At 40.6% G+C, this 21,761-nt stretch overlaps 1 protein-coding gene across 2 annotated transcripts; it reads right to left on the bottom strand.

Annotated features, from left to right (window-relative positions):
* Nucleotides 1-593: 593 nt before the first annotated feature.
* CYBB (cytochrome b-245 beta chain) lies at nt 594-21,505 on the bottom strand. Of its 2 annotated transcripts, none has more exons than XM_083734410.1 (13): nt 20,784-21,505; nt 19,032-19,127; nt 16,963-17,073; nt 13,531-13,615; nt 11,734-11,879; nt 9,650-9,840; nt 8,119-8,248; nt 7,518-7,610; nt 5,457-5,710; nt 4,533-4,695; nt 2,402-2,548; nt 1,205-1,329; nt 594-1,123 (listed from the first exon to the last, which is right to left on the bottom strand). In XM_083734410.1, exons 1-13 carry the CDS (start codon nt 20,826-20,828, stop codon nt 997-999), a joined length of 1,713 nt encoding a protein of 570 aa, XP_083590536.1. In that variant the 5' UTR covers nt 20,829-21,505; the 3' UTR covers nt 594-996. The 2 variants fall into 2 exon arrangements, with proteins under 2 accessions (XP_083590536.1, XP_083590537.1); XM_083734411.1 differs by lacking the exon at nt 20,784-21,505 and adding an exon at nt 20,460-20,583.
* Between the last annotated feature and the right edge of the window lie 256 nt (nt 21,506-21,761).

Genomic DNA, 21,761 nt, shown 5'->3' with positions numbered 1-21,761 from the left:
TGTAGCTGGTAGTCAGATCTTGCTAAGACCCTCACGAAGCACTCTGCAAAGCAGCACATTGAAAGGGGCTTCACAAGACCAGACAATCAACTGAACAGGTCACTTGATGTCATCGTGATGGTCACTGTGATGTCAGGTGACTGACTGGTGGGTAACCCCGCTCACATGTCAAATTTGGGGTGTGGAAGAACAAGTCACTTTTCACTTGCTCCCTAAAAGCTGAAAGGGAGGTGGGACTGGACAAGGCTCTTGGGGAGATAGCTCCAGAACCTAGTAAAAGATGAACTGAGTAATAATAAACATCCTGTTTGACATATGTAGGACCCACAAAACCATAAGTCATGAGCAACATGAACATAATTAACAGTTGCAGATGCTTGAAAGTAAGAGATGAAATCACCTGCCACATTGTAGTAGGGTCAAACAAATAAGGTGTGCCTGAGAGAATATGGGATTAAGCATGACACTATATAACAAACTTGTATCATTGTAGAATTTCTCCCTGATGTAGAAATGAGAGAAAATCAGTGAAACGTAATGTTTATTTTCATTTAAATTTGTTCACATTGAATCAGAAGGCTAAGAGACAGAAGGAAGTTGCAGGAATGTTTATTTATGTGGCTTGCCAAAAATAAACTTCAGTCAAGTGGAACTCTTGCCACTTTCAAAAATATGCAATGTCTCAGTTGAGCAATATGTTTGACACTAGACACCACATCATGCCTCCATTTTAATGATCAAGGGTGATGGTTAAATAATAAAAACAAAAGTGGAATTTCTCTTGAAACTGGGACCTGAGGAGCACCTTTATGAAGTTTAAAACATAGCCGTGACAAATACAGAATGCAAAAGCCAAGGCAAGCAAATGTGGAACTTTTGGAAAAATTCCAGAGAGACAAGAGCTCAATGCAGCAAAATTAAGATCCATAGTGCCCAAATACAAAGGATAAGATGTAGCTTTTCGTTGGAAACAAACAAACAAACATTTGAGTGTGTTCAAAAATTTTCTTTGTTGAATATGAAATGTATTCCTCGTGGGTCAGCTTCCGAATTGCTAATACACATCTTATTTAAGGTGTCAGCCAAGGCTTCAGGTCCACACAGAAAAACACCAACCCTGGAACTGATAGCAAGAGAAATTATCAGATAAAGTATAGCAGCAAAAGTGAGGCCATATTCTGCAGGCACTATGGAACAAATTTACCTTGGATGCTGACTTGCAATTGTTTTGAACTCATTCTCCCAATTTGGTCTCCCATATAAGGTTTTCTGTTTCAAGCCTGTGATCACATCTTTCTCTTCATCATGATGCACCATGAAATGAGCAGCCTGGAAAAAGGAAGGCAAAGAATGTCCTTATTAGATAGTTGTAGGGTCCAGAGGGTGATAGCATGTGTCGTGTGTGTGTGTGTGTGTGTGTGTGTGTGAGAGAGAGAGAGAGAGAGAGAGAGAGAGATACAGACAGACGGATAAAAGATAGAGACAGAAACAGAGACAGACACACACACCCACCCACCCATACTCCTAAAATAGCAGAGTGAAGTTCAACAGTGGAACAACACACCTCTAGCAGATGAACTAATATGAAATTGGAATAACTGAGTGAGGGGGGCCTATTATGACTTGCAATATTTTGCATTTCCAACCATACACTTTGAGTGGAATTCAATGTAGCACTAAGGAGATTGTTCCATCAGGCAACCCTCCAGAGCAGATTTCAGGGAGATGTGGAGCCACATGCAGTGGGGAGAGGCTGGAAAACCCCAAATCTCTACTAGGAGTCCTTGCACTATTTCCTGCTAGTGGAATGCGGTACTTGAATCTTGCCCATGCATTTCCTCCTTTAGTTACCATCAGGCAGCTCTTTTTCAGGAACTAACTGCATGTCATGTTAACTGTGTCCTGGCTCATTATATGAATTTCTTTTTTCTTTTTCTTTTTGTTCATTTAATAGTGAGCCCCTATTTTTATTGGGGCTGCATGCAGAGATCTGTGATTACACACCTGAGATTGCAACAAAATCACCCCATGCTGCAATTACTGATGGGATGGGGAAGAAATCCCATTGGTGCCACAAATGAATGTTAGGAAAAGGCAGTTAATTTTGGTTTCCAGTCAAATGGGCAAGCAGGTCACATTCCCATTCCGTACACAATTCAGCTTTTGGTGTGCCATTGCAAATGCCCCCTTCAAATATTTGTGGTGGCATCTCATAACCAGAATCAAGCATGTGGCAGCCAGTAAAAGTGGAGTTAGATCTGACATCACTGTGAGAATAAGGTTTGCAGAAGTGTGTCCATGTGGTTTTTACTTTGGGGTGGGTGTGGGCAGAAGGATTGCTGTAACTACATTGTCTTCCCAAGAATCTAACTACTTGGAAAGGACTACAGCTGGAAGTTACCTGAAATTCATCCCATCCAGTCAGATAAATGTTGTAGCTGAGAAAGTCTGGATTATTCTTCTCCTGCAGTTGAGTCTCCACTGATTGCAAGAGGTCAGCAAACCATTCAAAGGCATGAGTGTCCCTGCAGAGCCAGTAAAAATAAATCTGGAAGGGACAAGATGGAACTGGTTAGCATTTTAGATTATGTGTTTAGTTAGGCAATTTCATTCTCTCCCTTTCCCCCCGCTCCAAAACCCCGAAGACATAAATGTAATTCTCTGGATTACCTCTGATGATCACATTGGTCAACAGTAAAGTATTATTGTAAGGCTACAATAATGACCACCTTTCATTGTCTAGGAAGAAGTAGAAGAAGCCCTTCAAAATGAACTGATTCCATGTGCACAGTGCAACTATGATCAGTAGACGTCCCCTCTTCTGTAGCATGAAGGATAATTTTCAGGCAAGGTGAGGGCAAAACTCAGACCTGACTCCAATGGGTAGCAAGGGGTAGTAGGCATTCTTCAAAGTATTTTGTGCTGCTCTCGTAGCTTTCAGTCATAGTATATTAAGATCCTATAAAGCATTAATTAAATGCTTGCTCAACCAAGAATGGTCTTTGCCACCATAAGTTTTTCTGGAATTAGCCTTAGCTAAGTAATTCTACTGCTTTATGGGAAAGACAAATGGGAACTGCAATAGTTGTTAAAGTTGCATTTGGGGCTGTCATTCTATGATCTGAAGTATTTGATAACAGATATGCAACTATGAGGGCCGCGGATGGCGCTGTGGGTAAAACCTCAGCTCCTAGGACTTGCTGATCGCATGGTCGGCGGTTCGAATCCCCGCGGCGGGGTGAGCTCCTGTCGTTCGGTCCCAGTTCCTGCCCACCTAGCAGTTCAAAAGCACCCTTAAGTGCAAGTAGATAAATAGGTACAGCTTTATAGCGGGAAGGTAAATGGCGTTTCCGTGTGCTGCTTTGGTGCTGGTTCGCCAGAGCAGCTTCGTCACGCTGGCCACGTGACCCGGAAGTGTCTGCGGACAGCACTGGCTCCCGGCCTCTAGAGTGAGATGAGCGCACAACCCTAGAGTCTGTCAAGACTGGCCCGTATGGGCAGGGGTACCTTTACCTTTACTTATGCAACTATGATCCTAGATTTTTTTACCCCTGTTAAGATACTCTTGTTTATAAATGCCTCCCAAGGCATTTATATACCAGCAACATATATTATTGGTCACTAGGAAGTCGCCAGCCATATTTCTGTTACTTTATTGATATTATGACATTTTATTTACTGTCTTTTGTATGGGGCATGTTTTAATATTTTGTACACTGATTGTTTTTGAATGTAAATGATATGCACACATTTTAAAAATAAATATGTTGATACTCATCCCAAAACAGCACTCTGGTGGCATGCTCCAATAGATCTTGCGATTGCAGAGATTAGATTTAAAATGATAGAGGATGTCACTGTGTGCATATAAAGAGGGACCCACTGAGGAGTGGGACTGGGGTAGAGCTGCTGCTTAATCTCTGCTGTCATTTCTCCATGCTTGGATGTAGAAGTGAAAGTGCATTTACATGAACTAACAGTAGGGAGAGGATTGAGCGTCATACTTTAATGCAAATTCACCTAAAACATACATGAGCTGAAATGCACCTGTCCTATGAAATTCACTTGTCTTTGAATTTTGCAATGCCATACCTCCAGCCAAATAATGTACCCAAAAATATGTATATTTGGGGAAAGTATTGTAAATATGTATGAATTAGTAAAAACAGAAAATGCATAATTTTAGTGAACGTTGCTTGCAAAAAAGTGTACATTGGACAAAATTACATACAAAAATGTGCGTATTAGGAGAAAAGTGCACCAAAATGCTGATAATTTTTTATGAGACTGAAAAAAAGAAGCAAGCTGATGCAGAAGTGTGGAGAAATGGACTTATGAATGGGAAAGGGGCCAGATTTGTTTATACGGACATAAAACTAATAATTTATAGTGTTTCACAGCACTATTTTCACACATAAAGATCTGAATCAAGCCCAACACTTGTCTTTATATACTTCCCAATCTCTGTTTCCATGCACTTTTCAGCACTAGCAAACAAGTGTCACATGCTCTGGTATATGTCAGGAACAAACCTTTTTGAGCTTTAGGTTTAAGGCATCATTGCAGTATTTGTACCACACAGACTTGAGGACTGATGCAAAAGGGGTGACCCCAATGCCAGCTCCAACCAACACCACGGTTTCATAACTGAATACATCTTCACTGGCAGTGCCAAAGGGGCCATCAACAGCTATCCTAGAACAGTGAGAACACAGTTAACAACAACAACTGGAACTGGCCCATGCATACTCTAATGATCCAATAGTTGCACAGGTCAGAGTCAAGCCAATCTTGCAGTGGCACTGTTCAGGGACTAGTTCCATTTGGTAGCCCTGGCACATGAATGCTGAGACAGGGAGTAGCCTATGAACTAGGAGTTAGAGCAGCTACAAAAATAGCCCAAGGCATGCACAGGAGTAGGTTGCATGTACACTTATGCTAGAGTGAACCCATCTTGTAACAGTGCCTTTTTAGAAAACTGGTTTTTATGAACAGGCAAGGACCAAAAGTGACTGTGGTGTGCGGATCTAAGGTTAACAGACCACTAAGCCTAGCAACTGATAGCTCTCTCTGCTTGGTTTCTGTGCTGGCGGGTTATAAAATCTGGTGTAAGAACAACGGCATTGTTGTGCTCATCTCCCTGAGTCAGTCTGAGGCCTCAACTTCAGCACTAGGACTAACTGACCTTGTACAGTGTAACTAAGCCACATGAGGGAGATTATGCCATACTGACAATGGTGGGCAGCTGGTAGGAACAGTGCAAGATCCCCTTCCACTCCATTGTGTTGCATCCTATGGACCTTTTGTGTCCCTAGGAGCTTTATGGGCCAGCATAAACACAGACTGGCTATTCCCTATAGTGAAGGTGATGCCACTACTTGCAGCACATCAGCAGCTTGAGCAGATCCACATAGAGTGTTGCAAACATTTTCATAGAATGTTTATTCTGCACATACTTGGGCAGTTTCCAAGCATCCTGGAATTCTTGCTTGTCACATCCACAGACTTGAAACAAGCGTTCTGTCCAGTCCCCGACGACACGTATGTGGATGCTGAAGTAATCCTCTTCGGGGGCAGAAGTCAATGTGAAAGGGTGCCACTCCAGCATGGACACTGCAGGACACTGGACAAAAATGTACTGCCCAACTTCCATCTTGAAGCCCTTCTTCTTCATCTGGAGCTCATAGGTTTGGAAAGGATGCGTGACAACCTAGGAGGCAGGAAGTAAAGCACTCAGAACACCGGAAGGATGGGATGGTCCGAGCTTACATTAGGTCATCAGGATGGGTTTGCCGAAGGAATTGTGAAAAATGGTGGCAAAATCCTAAGCCCATTTACTCTCTAAAAATAATTATCTGAATGAAGAATTTAAGACAAACACTTTCCGAGTCTTGTGCTAAATATATCATTAAGTGTAGAGCATTAGATATAGTAAATAATTTATAAATAAGTTATATTGATGGTTTGTAACATTGTGAGGCATCTTTCCAGCACTGGAACATAGCAGGCTCCCTCAGACTGTATGATGTGCATTGACCTGTAGTAGCTCTCCAGGGTCTCAGACAGAGGAGCTTCCCAGCCCTACCAGGCAATGAACCCGGGACCTCCTGTATGCAAAGCAGATGGTCTCCCACTGACCTACAGCCCTTCCCCCAAGATGGGATTCATTTTCTCCAGAGGATAAATAGGGACTTTTTCTTCTCTCAGATATTAGTATCAGGTTGCGTCCAGGTGTCAGCTGCATGTTTGAAATTCATTCTGATTTATTTGCAGGTTGGCTATATGACATCCTCTCAGGCATATTTCTAAATGCAGAAAGGCCAGGGGTTTTTGTTGTTGTGCAAATCTTCTTTAGTTAAAGAACCCACATTTGCCAGTATGCAAACAAACCCCAACAGCATTAACAGTTAAAACAGCATCAACAATAGAATACTGCAATACTTGGCAATATATATATATATATATTTTCATTCTATCATTGCATTGACTTAAATACTTGGGAAGTAGAGGAACAAAAATAATTGCTCTACTATAGTTTTCAATGAAATTTACTTTAAGGCTTGCCTGGAAACAGTGGAGATTGAAAATGCCCTCCATTAGCTGATAGCACTGTGACATCACAGTGTAGTTTCCCCAATGATTACTGATCAAACTGCAGCTATTTTGCTGGGGTTTCCTTTCTGCCTTTTTTGATACGTGCAAACTTTTTTAGAAATAGCTAAGGAAACTAATTTGTGATGCCACAATCCTGTTAGCCAATAGGGAAGTTTTTTCTTCGTCTCTCATACCCTCAAACATTTCTTTAACAAAAATAGGGACGTCCTAAGGAAAAGCCTCAGCGCCTTGGATTTGCCGATCGAAAGGTCGGCGGTTCAAATCCCTGCGGCGGGGTGCGCTCCCGCTGCTCGGTCCCAGCGCCTGCCAACCTAGCAGTTCGAAAGCACCGCCGGGTGCAAGTAGATAAATAGGGACCGCTTACCAGCGGGAAGGTAAACGGCGTTTCCGTGTGCGGCTCTGGCTCGCCAGATGCAGCTTTGTCACGCTGGGCACGTGACCCGGAAGTGTCTCCGGACAGCGCTGGCCCCTGGCCTCTTGAGTGAGATGGGCGCACAACCCCAGAGTCTGTCAAGACTGGCCCGTACGGGCAGGGGTACCTTTACCTTTACCTTTAAGGAAAAACTGGACATTCCGGGATCAAGTCAGAAACTGGGATGTGTTCTGTAAATCCAGGACTGTTGCTGCAAAATAGGGACATTTGGAGGGACTAGTCTCTCACCAGGACTGTAACTTTCAGATAAATTGAATGTACATTTTAATGAAAACTATAATAGAGCAATGGTTCTTTTTTCTACAGGTATTGACTGTGTAAATGCAGATAACAAATTCTGAAATTTAGGAGACATTCGTATCAACTTTAGGTGACATTCCTATCATCCTGGAGTTACTCTACGGTAACTCCAGCATGAATAACGCTTTAAGCAAAGTGAAACATGCAAGCTGATTTATATCACTCTTACCTTTGTGATAACAACTTTTTGTTGGGATCGCCAAAACCGTACCAACCGTTCAAAGACGTATAGAATCATGGGGCCTATTACCCATTTCCAAGTCTGTCAACAGAACAGGAAGAATTAACAAGCAAGGACAGGAAGGAATGTATGAAATTCTGTTAAATAAATATAAGGTTGCATTATGCATGCAGGAACTGGTTTCAGCAATTAACTCAGAGGGCTCATTGCACCACAGTCAATGTTCACAAGAACTTCTGCAAGTGCTTTGTCTCTTTAGAAAGTTACTTCGTTAACAATGGGCTTATTTCTAAAATCTATTCCTGTTAAGAGAGTTCTCACCCTTCATCTAAAGTTTAGAGTTACTCTTGAAAGTGCATATCTATTATATCTTTCCTTTTCATCAGTAAATACATACAAATTTACTGAATGTGTGAGAATGACTAATTCTTGACCTGGCTGGGCCCTGATCTATTGACATTACTCTTGCCCTTTCTGGTGGTAATCTGACTGCTAAACATTCCCATTAAGATCTTCAATGGTCTCAGTGCCTAGATTTTTAAAACAAGCAAGCAAGCAAGCAAGCAAGCAAACAAACAACAGATCATACCATAGGAGGATTTCCAGAAAACTGTGGTTTAGGACATGAAGGTATTTCCCCCCAGAGGGTGTAATTCTTGGCACAGGTATCTGGATCATGGACACTCAAACTATCGGGAGTCTGTTTACGTACAATTTTTCTGGGAACAACAGCAAAAATCAAACATGAGCAATGTTGATAATGGATAATAACCAAAATTAAAAGTAATTACTTTCATATCATAATATAAAATATATTCAGTTTTATTTTGTAGGCATAGCATGTATGTTCTGCTTTTTGTAATGTGTAATTTTAGGAAGGTTAATTCCGAGACACAAATCCTAGTTCAAATCATCTGCATTGTGGATGCATTCTTTGATTGATGAAGAATATAGACTGCAGAAGTTCATTGGTAGTAGACGATGGAATATATCAACACTGAAAGATGAGCAAATGAATGGACCTCTGAGGTTGTGGATGACATTATTAGATTCCTCTTCCACCCTGGCCTTTGATACCTGAGGCAGGTGTTTTCAGGGCCCACCCTGTTCCTATGATCATAATATGTTTTGATTTCTTTATAAGATTGAATTTTTGAACTGCTGTAACCCATCCTGGAACCCTTTGATGAAGGGTGAGGGAAATAATAATAATAATAATAATAATAATAATAATAATAATAATAATAATGTCCTGTAATGATACCCCAAGTCTACTCTGGCAACACTATTACAGGACTTAATAATGTCCCCCACAAGTTAAGAGGTTCATTCGCTTGTTCATCTCCCAATATCATATATGCCATTATCTGCCAACAATGCTCTTCTGCATTCTACATATGACAAACAGGTCATTCTCTATGCAAAAGAATAAATTGACCCAAATCTGAAATCAGAATGGCAATATCAAAAAACCAGCAGTGGGAACATTTCCACCTCCCTGAAGAAACTTCAGAGGGGTTCTATCGTTTGTGGATTAAGTCAAGACAAATAATTTTATTTTTCTACATGCGTTGTCTAACTTGTATCAGAATGTCAATGACTGTTTTTTTGTGTGCCTGTGAATTGCCACTGTTAGTATCAGAATAAAGATCACTATGTGTGCTTTCTGCATTTCATTTCCTTCTGATCTCCTGCAACCATGTGTATATGTCTGATGAACTGGAGAGTTGTCAATGAAAGCTTTTGCTTCATTTCAGCTCAGTAAGTGCACTGATCATCCTCCTTATCTGCCAACTTGAATAAAATATTGGGGGGCCCAAATAAACCCCACCTGCATAATCAATCAAAAGACACAGCACACCACCCCGTTTGAATGGCAGTGCCCATCAACTTGGGGAGGTGCCCTCCTCAAATATTTTGTAGGAGAGACCGAAGGGACCTTAGCCCCTAGGAGTTGGCTCCTATGTCTGGTTGTTAACATTTAGCTGGAAGAAGAGTTCTCTGACTGAATCCTGAGAACAAATTCATTGTTCTGTGATCTTTAGCTAGTCCTAATAAAGGTACTCTGACTCCATCTCCATCTAGTTATTTAGTGGAGTATCAAATAAATAGATACTTACCCAACTCCATGGATGACGAGACCAGCAAAAAAGAAAATGAACAGATGATGGGTGAACCAAAATACTTCAAAGTATGACCTTCGAATGGTTTTAGTAGATGATGTGATAATTAATATTAGGCACAGTGTAATGATAACACCAGTGAGGCCGGCCAGGGTTGTGAATGCTACATTGAGACAACCATTAGGGCTCTGTGAACAGAAAAGTATGGGAACATAAGCAAATATTTCACCACTGAATTGTGCAGCATCTCTTTCTTCAAGACAACTGAGGCAATAAAGTTCTACATGAAAAACAATTGATTATGCTTATTTATTACATATATTTCCTGCTGTTCCTCCCAAAGGAGTGCAGAGCAGCAAACATATCCACAATCTTTTAAAATAAAAAGTATTCTAAAAAGCTACAGTTAAGATATCTGAAAATGGGTACACTTTAAAACATTCTCTCATCCAGTAATCTCAGGGATGCCTAGGCAAACAGGAATGTTTTCAGATTCCTCCTGAAAGTTAATAACGTTGGTGACAGATGCACTTCACCAGGGAGGGCATTCCACAAATGGGGACCCACCACTGAAAAGTCCTTGTCATTTGTCAGTGCCGTGTGGGGAGCCCTTGGAGGCAGTACCATCAACAAGGCCCCACCTTCTAACTGTAGGGTCCAAGATGGCTGAAATCAGTGGAGGCGCTCTCTTAGCTACTTGGGTCTCATGCTATTTAGGGCTTTATATGCTAACACCTTGAATTGGCCCCAGTGCACTGGCAACCACTGTGGTGTTTTCAGAACCAGTGACACATGTTCCTATAGAGCTGCCCCACTTACCAATCTAGCAGCTGCATTCTGCACTAGCTATAGCCCCCATACAGTCTTCAAGGGCAGCCCCATGTAGCATGCATTACCATAGTCCAAGCAAGGAGGTCACTAGAGTACGGATACCTGAGGCCAGGCTATCCGGGGACAGCCACAGCTGGAGACCCAGCCTAAGCTTAGCATAAGCACTCCCTAGCCACTGAAGCCACTTGAAACTGACAAGTGACAAGTTAGAATCCAGGATTACTCCCAGATTACAAACCTGTTCCTTCAGGGAGGTGCAGAACAGACATCTAATTCCCAGATATGCCCACAACACTTGCATCTTATCAGGATTCAGTTCCAGGTTATTGCCCCATATGTCACTGCTTCCAGACACTTGCCCAACATCTTCACAGACTCTCCTGAGGTCTGGAAACCAAGCCTTATGAGGAGTGGTTGAAGGAATTGGGTATGTTTAACCTGGTAAAGAGATGACTGAGAGAAGATATGATAGCCATCTTCAAATATCAAAAGGGCTGTCACATGGAAGATGGAGCAAGCTTCTTTTCTCCTGTGCCTGAGACTAGAACCCAATGGATTCAAGTTACAATAAAGGAGATTCTGACTAAACATCAGAAAGAAATTTCTGACTGTAAGAGCTGTTTGATAGTGGAACAGACTCCCACAAGAGGTGGTGGACTCTCCTTCCTTGAAGGTTTCAAAGCAGAGGTTGGATGGCCATCTGTCAAGGATGCTTTAACTGAGATTACTGCATTGCAAGGGGGTTTGACTAGAAGACCCTCTGGATCCCTTCCAACTCTACAATTCTATGATTCCAGTGGAAAGGAAAGATACAACAGTGTGCCACCAAAATACTGTTGACATTGCTCAAAATGCCTGGATGACAGCTCTCAAAGATTTCATATTATAGATGGTAATTAGCAGATGAGACAGAATGAAACCTTGTGGGACCCCACAGTCCCCAAGCCATGGTGCTGATCAATGGTCTCCTAGTACTACTTTCTGGTAGCAACCCTGCAGAACCAGTGTAATAAAGTACACCCAACTCCCATTCCTTGAGTCATTCCAGAAGAACATCATGGTCATCAGTATCAAAAGCTTCTAGGAGGTCAAGGAGAACCAACAGGGTCACGTTTCCCTGATGGTCATCAATCAGGGTGTTTTGATGCAAACAGCATTATAAAGGAACAGCAGTAGTTGCAGAAGGAAATAAAGTTATCTCTCTGCAACCACCACTAATTAATTGTTTCTCTAGAAATATGATTGCTTACCGGAACTTTAGATCGTGCAAAATTCAGGTAAGAGTCTCCAGGAATATCCCCCAAATCAGACAGCACAGTCTTAAGGGTTCTTTGCTCTTCAGTGCGAGCATCCACCAACCGTTCAACATTAAATAAATGTGCAATTGTATGGATTGCTTAAAAATAAAAACATAAAAACATATCCAAAAGGTGTTAGAATAATGTGGGACAGAGGTAGCCAAAGTGCTGCTCTCAAGATGTTGTGGGCTACAATTCAGATTCATTTGTTTGTATCTGGCTATCAGACAATCACAAAACATAAATTTATAGCAATATGAAACAAACACAAGGTGACATCAACAGAAGTTTAATCAGATCTAAATAAACCACAAGATAGCAAATGTCAAATACCTATTTTTCCTGACAGATGTTATGACATGCCCCTTTCAAAAGGAAAGATTGCTCCTATTTTAAATGATTTTTTACAAGTAAAATGGGAGGAGATGAAATGAATTCATGCAAATATGAATAAACTTATACAAAACTTAAATGAATGGAAGCATAAAAACCCCTCAAAATTCTGACAAGGCACAGCATTCTCTTTTAAGAATTTTACCCTCTTATCAGTTACTGCAGGTAGAAAATGTGCAGCCTTTTATCTTGTCCACCAAGTAGATGTGCTCCATGAGTTTGTAATTTAATTCCTCCATCCCTGACTGCTGGTGATGCTGACTGTGGCCCTTCAACAGATTAATTAGTTAAACCCTGTGCTGTAAGGATTGAGGGACAGCCCAAAGACCATTTGGGCAGAATGAGAATATTTGGTATTAACTTAGTCCTTAGTTCTGCTCCCATCTCACTCAGAAACATAGATTTGGAAAAAGTACAAGTGACAAACCTTGGTATTCTTAGGTTGCATTGACATGGCTGTTTATTCCATTTTCACAATGTTTCCCTAACTGTGCATTTCCACATTATATTTAAGTTTTTGCACAACCATAAAGCCACTTCCAGCAAGTTTAGCACCTATTTCCATACTATTTACAAACAAGATTTTTTTTCTGGAAGAAAGTAGCACAGAAATGAGCACTAAACTTGCCCTATCTTTCAAAATAGTTCCGTAAGTGGCTTTTACATCATGTGATGGTCCACCATGTGGAATTTAACAGGGAGAAGTTATGAAAACAGAATAAACAGACCTATGATTACAGCCATTGGTTCTTAAACTGTTTCTGCTCTACCCCCCCAACATCTGCTGCCCACCACAGCTGTCAGCAATACAGCTTTAATTAGACCTCAGCACTTAATAATATTCAGTGGGACTTTCAGGTGTCTGTCTTAGGCAGAAGTGAAAGGAAGTAAGAATAAGAACTTTCAGAGTGAACAAGTGCACTTACTGTGCAGGGAATATGACATGACAAAGGTAGGGGAAACCTCCTGATTTTACCAGTTTAGTGCTAAAGCACTGAACCCGCTGAACTGTAAGTGTGAGAGTACAGCCTAGTGGGCTTGTATCTGGGTCCCCACCCTCTCCCTCCCCCCTTCATTTTGTATTTCTAAATGTGATGGAAATAGCTATGGAGGGTCTGGATTCCTATGTTCTTAATGGTTTAAATCAAGCTCTGGTGACTTGCAGCACTTAATAAATAAATGTCCTTATTATTTACTTTCTTCCCAGCTCCAATATTTTCTAGAAACAACTCCACTGACACCTTCCTTCACCTTCTGACCATTCACTTTCTGAACTCTTCATGCAAAATGCTACACTCATAGGAGTCACTAAAACCTACCATGCTTCTTCCTAATGCAGAGTTTCAGAACACTTACTGGTATGGAGTGCAATCGCCCAGGCCACCAGCTTGTGAAATGTGAGATTCCTGTCCAACTGTCTTCTGACACGTACTGAGCAGCACTAGCGATTTAAAAGAGGAAGTGTGAAGAGATTAACCTAAACCTGCTTAGGTTATGATGAGATGCTTGTTGGGGGAAAAAAAGGCTACAAACCATTTGTTTACCTGCCTTTAACTGATTACATACGGTACATTTATTTGCATACTACCAAGTTTCAGCAGAGATCCCGTTGGTGAAAGAAGTGTGAACATACAATTTGATAAACAAAGCTATTTCTTGCTAGAATAATAACAACAAAGTGGCTAAAAACCAGCTTGGTATGTTAACAATGTAATATGGAGATGAAGTTGTTGCAAGAGAGGATGCTTACTTATTCTAGATTCCAAGCTAGAATTCCAAGGGTTCAGAAAAAACTGCATTCACCAAGCCAGAGAAGCCAGCAAGTGTTCCCATGTCCTCTGACTCAAAATTTTACTATAAAAAACAGTGAAGAAGCAGTACATTCCCACCTTTTCAGAATAAATTATTCTGCCACCTTGGCGGGGCAGGGGGAGTGAAGTAACCAATACATACCAGCGACGTTATATCTTAATTAAAAGAAGATGCTTTGTAAAATCAAATACTGAAGTAAGAAAATGAAAGCCTATATTCATACACTATTATTCAGTCTTGAATTAGATTATATTTTTTCCTAATGAGCTCCAATGGGGATTTTCATCACAATGCAGAATCATCCCTTGCTGGGAAACATAACAAACTGATATTTCACTCATAGCTGATAATTGTTTTAAAGTGCATGTTTACATTAAAGGAGTGCCTTCTCCCATATGAACCTGCTGGTGGACAAAGACCATCCTCCAGGGCTCCTTGCCTCTGTCTGATGCTGGTGGCAGCTGAGGAATGAACTATCTCAGTTGTGGCCAAGATAGAACTGTCTCTCTACAGAGTCTCCCTAGGTACCTCTCTTCTCTTCACAGTGCCAGGCAAATACATTTCGACCCTCTCAGGTTCTGATAACAGTTTTAACTACCATTAACTTTGCATATATCAGGAGACTGAGAGGATATATGACAGCCAACTTCAAATATTTTAAGGGCTATCACATGGAGGAGGGAACATGCTTGTTTTCTCCTGCTCAGGAAGGTACGGCTCGAATCAATGGCTTCAAGTTACAAGAAAGGAGATTCTGACTAAACATTTGAAAAAAACTTTCTGATGGTAAGAGCTCTTCGGCAGTGGAACAGACTCCCACAAGAGGTGGTGGACTCTCTTTCCTTGGAGGTTTTTAAACAGAGGTTGGATAGACATCTGTCATGGATGCTTTCATTGAGATTCCTGCATTGCAGGGAGTTGGACTAGATGATGCTTGGGTCCCTTCCAACTATGATTCTATGATTTTATATATCAGCCAATTCCTTGTTGTTTTACTGTCTGAACTGTATCTTATGGTTTTGCATGTAATGGTTTTTGTATTTCTCTCTGTAAACTAGCCTAGAACCTTTTGTTGAAGGGTGGTATCAAAATCTAGTAAACAAACAGACAGGGAGCTGAATGAACGGCCACAATTTGTCAACCCATGCATTGTAAGGACTGAGCAACAAATGAGAATCGGAGAGGGTGGATATTTGGTGTTAATGTAGCCATTATTTCTGCTTTTGTCTCATTCAGTAAAGAAAATCTTATTGGAAAATTTAGAAGTTACTTGTGAAAGTAGAAGTGAAATTAATCCCCAAGATTGGGAAAAGAGCTATTTTCCCCATAGTTCTGCCAGTAAAGGAAGTTCCTTGTTCCCTGATTTAACTTGGACAGATATTGAGTAATACGGCTGTTATGGTCAATGGTATTAGAAGCTGCTTTGCTAAAACTAAGAAGAATCTTATTCCATGCAACCCTGTTAAGTTGAATGCATACTGTGTCTTTTTGAATTCAAGAGGACGCTGGAAAAATGAAGGCTTAAAACAGAAAAAAGCACACACGGTGCATAACTATCTCTTTCTTTGCTATGCTATCTTATAAAGAATGGACATATTTGATCCAATCCAGTAGTTTCTTGTAGCCAGATCCTAAATTTGCTAAGTGTGTTCCTCTGTATGCAGAGCTGATATCACCACTTAAGTGAATGAAGAAGCCCACTTATGGGGGGCAGTGGAGCTTGCATTACCAGTAGCTGATACAACTAGCATGGTCTTGCTGATCTGACTACTGTATTTGTTTTTGTAATGAAGACATAATTGTTGATGAACTGAGCATGTGTGCTTTCTTATATATGATTTCTTAATTTATGTGTGTCAGTCCTGGGTTAATTATAGATTTAACAAGCTCAAAAGTAATCAAAACAATTGGGGGGGAATAATGTGAAGAAAGAGTGATGAGGCAGGAATACTATTTCCTATAAGAACCACAGTGGCTGGACTCCCATGAGATACTGGGTGCTTATTACTTTACAGTGCAAGTTACAGGCAAATGCTGCCTAATTATCAGGCAGAGAATTCCTTTTGCCAAAGAGAAGGGTCCATCAAAGCACAACACTCTTCTGGAAAGCACTGTAATCAAAACAGTCCAATGTATTTTTCTTTCCTGTTTCATATTTTTGACTTTAAGGTCACCCTTAGCATTCCAAAATAATGTGACAGAGAATTCTCACAGACTAACATTTAAAGGTAAGAATATAAGTTGTTGGTTTAAAAAACAACAAAAAACTTTGCATCCAAAAACATAACTTGCGAATTTAAAAGTTTATTATCAGTAGTGATGGCACACTGGGGCAGCAGGGCTCGTGTGACCTCTGATTTGCACTGCACCAGCCTCATTGCTGCTTCACCACTCCCTCTCTGCTTCTCAGGAAGGTTGAGTGATGCAATCTACTGAAAGTCAGGTGGAGATTGGGCCATCTTTGCCTTCTGCTAATGTTTAACATGCTGGTGCACTTGCCAGCAAAGTGTGATTGCAGCTTTCCTTTGTGTGCATGCTGGCTGCAGGGCAATGCACAGCTCGTAATAGGCCCAGGGCAGATGGGAAATGTAGGTCCCATTTCAATAATCTTTACTAAAGGGTCCCCCTTTGCCTCTAACCAGGAGGACTCAGAGTAGGTCTTCTCAAAATTGTAGCCCCCCTGCCCCCGTTCTGTCCTGGCTGGCTGTCAGTGTGTGAAGCCAACTGTCTAAAAGCAGTAATATCTGGAGTTTTTCTTGACAGGGAACAAACATATTTTGAAAGCTCTCCTGCATTTTGTGTCAACAGGACAGAAAAAAAATATGAATCAACACTGAATGTTCTCATACTTTCATCACAGAAACAGATCAGGTGAATATGTTCACAGATAGTTCATTCATTGTAACAAAAGTTGCACTGAACAAGCACAATTTTGTACTACTACCACTAACAATGGAAAATACTTCTCCATCTTACCGCACTGGAGCCTCTGAGGAAGGAAAGCAGATTTCTACAGACGGGAAGCAGGATCAGCATGCAGTTGAAATTCAGGCATGCTGCAGGTGCCCGAGCCAGGGCCAGGAAAGGCTAAAATGTAAGGCAACAGGATTCAAATTAACTAAGCAGCATTATCTGAAGAATGTATGGGAAGAGATGTAGAAAACTAATCTGAACCTTTATGTTCCAGGTGCACCAACGTTAAGGATGCCAGACCAGTATATATGAACGTGAAGAAAACGAGAATTGGACTAAATGGAAGGGCAGATCGTCTATTGCAAAATGGTTTATAGAAAGCTAATTTACATGATCAGATTTAGCAGATCTCTCATACATATCTAGTCAACTGGCTCCCACAGGTGAATTCTATACCTCTAATGGAGGCAATAATATTACCTGGTAAATTGCCACCTTAACTGGTGGGGTGAATTCATTTTAAGTGAGCCCAGAATGAAACATTTCTTACAGTATTCACCTCAAAAGAAAAGTTACCTTTCTTTTGAGATGGGAAGGGAAATAACTAAAAGCACATGCTTAAGCAGAAGGGGTGATCTTACCAGGCACCCCCCCCCCCAAAATCCCTTCTCTTCTTTGCACTCCATTTTGATGTACTTTGAAGTTTACCCCATCAAGGTACGTAGTCCAATACATTTTGCTGCCTGAGGCAGAAATGTCCCTCCTGACACTCAGGCCCCAAGTCAAGATATACCCAAGGCAGGCCAAGTTACTTTTGGCACTTGAGGCATAAAATTCCAAAAGTTACTCTCACTGTGAGTAAATACATAATAATAATAAAAAATAAAAAAAACAATTAATTTTCCTTTCATATTGCCCCAAATCAGCTACTTCACTCTGCTTACCAGTGGGGCCAACCCTGCTCTCCCCATACATACCCACACAGTTTAAAATAAAACTTGTGTTGCAAGCTTGGAATGAGTGAGTACGTGTGAAGGATTTTTATTCTCTCTGTTTGGTTTATATTTGTCCCACTGGGGAACTTAAACCTGTTGTAATGGCACAGACACTTGACCTGGAAATATTTTCATATGCTAAGTGTGATATTTCTCTTTGTTTAGTTTTTAATTAAAAACTGTTTTGGAAGATGATAAAATTGAAAAATACAGTCTCCACACCAAGGATGGGGAACCTGTGGCCCTCCAGATATTGTGAGACTACAACTCCTATAATCCTTGACCACTGGCCATGCTAGCTGAGTCTGATAAGAGTTGCCTAGACCAACAACATCTAATTTGATCTTAGAAGAATCATGAAGGTGAACCTTTGCATAACGTTCCTACAACTGATCTCTGGAGGCCTTGCCAAATCACCACAGTCATTTCCAAATAACAAACATCTTTTTGAGAGTCACAGCTGAGTTGATAGTTGATTCTGACAAGAAGTGAGAGAAGAAAATGGGAAATGGAAGCAAGGAAGGGAAGTGGCCATACTGGAACTTCTATGATTGCTTAAAAGTGAATGGGTGGGAACATACCGGACTGCTCTATTTTTGAATAGTCAAGTTGAAACCACGATTGCTCTAGGATTACCTGTTTATTGGTCATTTATCCCAGCTTGTTTACAGGGAGGTTATATGATGTCATGTCAATCAATTTTTCCTCACATTTCTCATGCATTCTCAGAGTTGCCTGGAAACCAACTACAGTTGGGGTGGGGTAGCCATTACTATTTTAAAAAGTATGATACTGCCTCATATGTCTAGTGCAGATGGGGTCTGTGTCTAACCCAGCAGTAGGTCCTATTGAATACAATGGGGCTTACTTACACCCAGTTAAGGAGGCCTGAGATGCAGCATAAATTAACATTCTTTTGACAGAGGTACAGTAAATATACATCAGTGTACAGTAAATACACAGTGTTTCCATGCACTGCTCTGGTTAGCCAGAAGCGGCTTAGTCATGCTGGTCACATAACTTGTATGCTGGCTCCCTCGGCCAGTAAAGCGAGATGAGCGCCGCAACCCCAGAGTCGTCTGCGACAGGGGTCCCTTTACCCTTTACCTTTACAGTAAATATGCATATAGTACTTACCCCAAGAAGTTCTCTTGTATAGATGTATTCCCTTCCAAGGTCATATACCAAGTAGTACCACCAGAAGAGGAAGATATTTATAGCCAGCCACACAATCTGAAGGAAAAAAATGTATGATCTTAATTTATTTTCAGTTGCTGAGAAATCAAGAGTTTAAACTGGAACACTTAAACTGGAACACATTTGAGTCTGTTCTTCCTATGGAACAGAGTGTTTTATTATTATTATTATTATTATTATTATTATTATTATTATTATTATTATTATTAATAATAATAATAAACCACCCACTCATTAAAAAAAAATCATGGCAACTTACAATAAAATAATTGAAACAACATAAAATACAGAACAAATGATCAGAACTGGATCAAATTAATTTTCTAAAATTATTTGGCAAAGGGAAATGCTCACAATACCCTTGGGAAATCAGCTAGGATCTCAACTGCACTGACAACTGCCCTAGGAGCTGGGACGGGGGTGGGGTGGTGGTAGCCATTTGCATTTTCAACAATGCCCAATGACACAGCATCGCCACATCAAGGGTGTTATTAAATGCTGGTGCCAACTTTCCTGGCATGGAAGGCCACCCTGCTGCCACCCAAGGAAGCCCATTGATGCAGAAATTTGTTTCTCCAGAGAAAACTTTACAGAAGTCTTGTTAAATGTGGAACTAGCCCTGAAACACCCATGGTTATGAGGAAATCTTCCATGTTCTGGTAAATACCCCTTTCTCCAGTCATAAATCATACCAGTTTTTAACATGAGACGAGCACAACTTTTCAAAGATTCGTCAAAACTAGTTTGAACATCTCAGGAATTTTGACATCAATTCTTGTTCAACTTAATCTAAACAGTCTGATAATTATCAGTTCCATGTGATCACTGTGCATATTAAACAATGAGATTGTTATTTAATAACATTTTTTAAAATGTAGGTGGTAAATTGCAAATTAAGGATAGTATATATTTCATGTGCAGTGTAGCCCCTCCCCATTTATTTATCAACTTTGTAAGAATTTTTTTATTAAAGTGATGTTCAGTTCCAGAACATACACAAAGGTTACATATATTTAAAACCAAGTGCATAAAGAAAATACTGTACAATAACATAAAAATTGTATTTAAAGCGACTCATCTGTGTACAACACAGATTCTAAAAATTCATACATAGTTCTACTTTCTGAGACTTTGAGCCCCTTCTATTACCCATGGCTAGATTAATCGTATTAATGGATTTTTGGTTGGAAGGTAGCATCAAAAACTTCGTCAGAAAGGTGGAAAACTTCTGTAAGACTTCTGTAAGCTGTGGTTTCCATGCCCGACATAGTTTACCGCCCCTTCCAATTGAATATTTTGTTATTTATTGATTGCCTTCAATCAAGCTAAACTGACTAAACATTTTTAAAAGCTACAATATTTTCTTACATTTCAATTCAATGTTGTTGTTTTTTCACAGACCAAACATTCTTATGCAAGCCTTTTGATGAATCTCCTCGTTCTGAATACTTCCTTTCCATCACATTAAGGATGTGTATCTAATGCTGGTCACACACAGAATAGATCCACTGAGGTACACTAATTTCAGAGTGGAATGTAGTTGGATACAACCCAATGCCTTTATTTTAATTTTTATATATATATATTTTAAAAAACACCTTTTATTGATGAAGAGGTTTGCATGATAATAAACCAATGGCAATCACTGAAAGAAAGAAAAATAGTATTATTAAAAATTATTATTGTACTTACAATGACAAATATGGAAAGTCCCTCATTTTCTATCCAGTTGCCCATTCTGATCGCTGCTTGAGAGACACTGAACAGATCGTTCTGAGGTATGTGAGTTTTGGGGACTTTCCCCCCACAGGAAGTGAAAGCTTACAGGCTTGCCACAGCCTATTTCCCTATTTTGGTTTGCATGAGATTAGCTAATCACTTATACATCATACATGTTTCTAATATCCAGCCTTATCACATTAGTAAAATGAATGAAAGGAATTGTTGAATGAAAGGAACTGTAGGAATGAATGTGCTTGCTTCCTCCTATGGTCAATGGCTTGGATTGTGTTGCTCATTTGGTGTGGGGCAGGGGAGAGGATTTCCACCAACTCCACCCTCCATCTGCAGCCTTATGCATACCATCCAACACCATCCAACCCCTGTGCCAGCCCCAAGCAGATTTTGCTATAAACTTTTGAGTACAGTAACATAAATGGTGCAACACTGGGAACTGCTGTCACCTGATAATTTGTTATATCAGGCAAGTTCACTGCTTAATTCTCTGTCTCCCTCCACCCTGAGCTTCAGAACAATGGAGAGAGACATGATAACTTAATCTTCTGAATTCTACTTTTGTTGCACCTTCATTTATGCACAAAGGAATATGTCATGGTGTCTACTTCCCAGGAATTTGAAGTAGCCTCCTGCAATACACATATCCATATAAATGGATCAGCTGTTGTGAAGGCTGAATTGCCCTAGGTGCCAAGTCTGGGCCTCCAAGACATCCTATCCCACCCCCCACCCCACCCCCCGCAACCAGACAGCTGCCCCAGCCAAATCAGTGATGTGATGGAGAGGAAAATGCAATGCCTACGGCAATTCCTCTGCTGATCTGGAAGCATCAGCTGAGGAGCAGGGTAAGGGGACTCTGTGCCAGCCGGTGTATCTGCTGTGGTGTGTCTGTAAGCAAGATATCAGATCTCTGCTCCTTTCTGCTTTGAAAAA

The sequence above is a fragment of the Podarcis gaigeae genome (assembly GCF_964106915.1).
Source record: "Podarcis gaigeae genome assembly, chromosome: 4".
NCBI classification, from domain to species: Eukaryota; Metazoa; Chordata; class Lepidosauria; order Squamata; family Lacertidae; genus Podarcis; species Podarcis gaigeae.
This window is presented reverse-complemented; position numbering and strand designations above follow the sequence as displayed.

What these genes read in the sequence shown, in the direction of transcription:
- CYBB (XM_083734410.1), bottom strand. Translation starts at nt 20,828, where the DNA reads ATGGGCAACTGGATAGAAAATGAGGGACTTTCCATATTTGTCATT. An exon ending in ATACAAGAGAACTTCTTGGG is followed by an intron (nt 17,074 to 19,031) that starts GTAAGTACTATA and finishes CTTACATTTTAG; the next exon opens with CCTTTCCTGGCCCTGGCTCG. An exon ending in GGCGATTGCACTCCATACCA is followed by an intron (nt 11,880 to 13,530) that starts GTAAGTGTTCTG and finishes TTTATTTTTAAG; the next exon opens with CAATCCATACAATTGCACAT.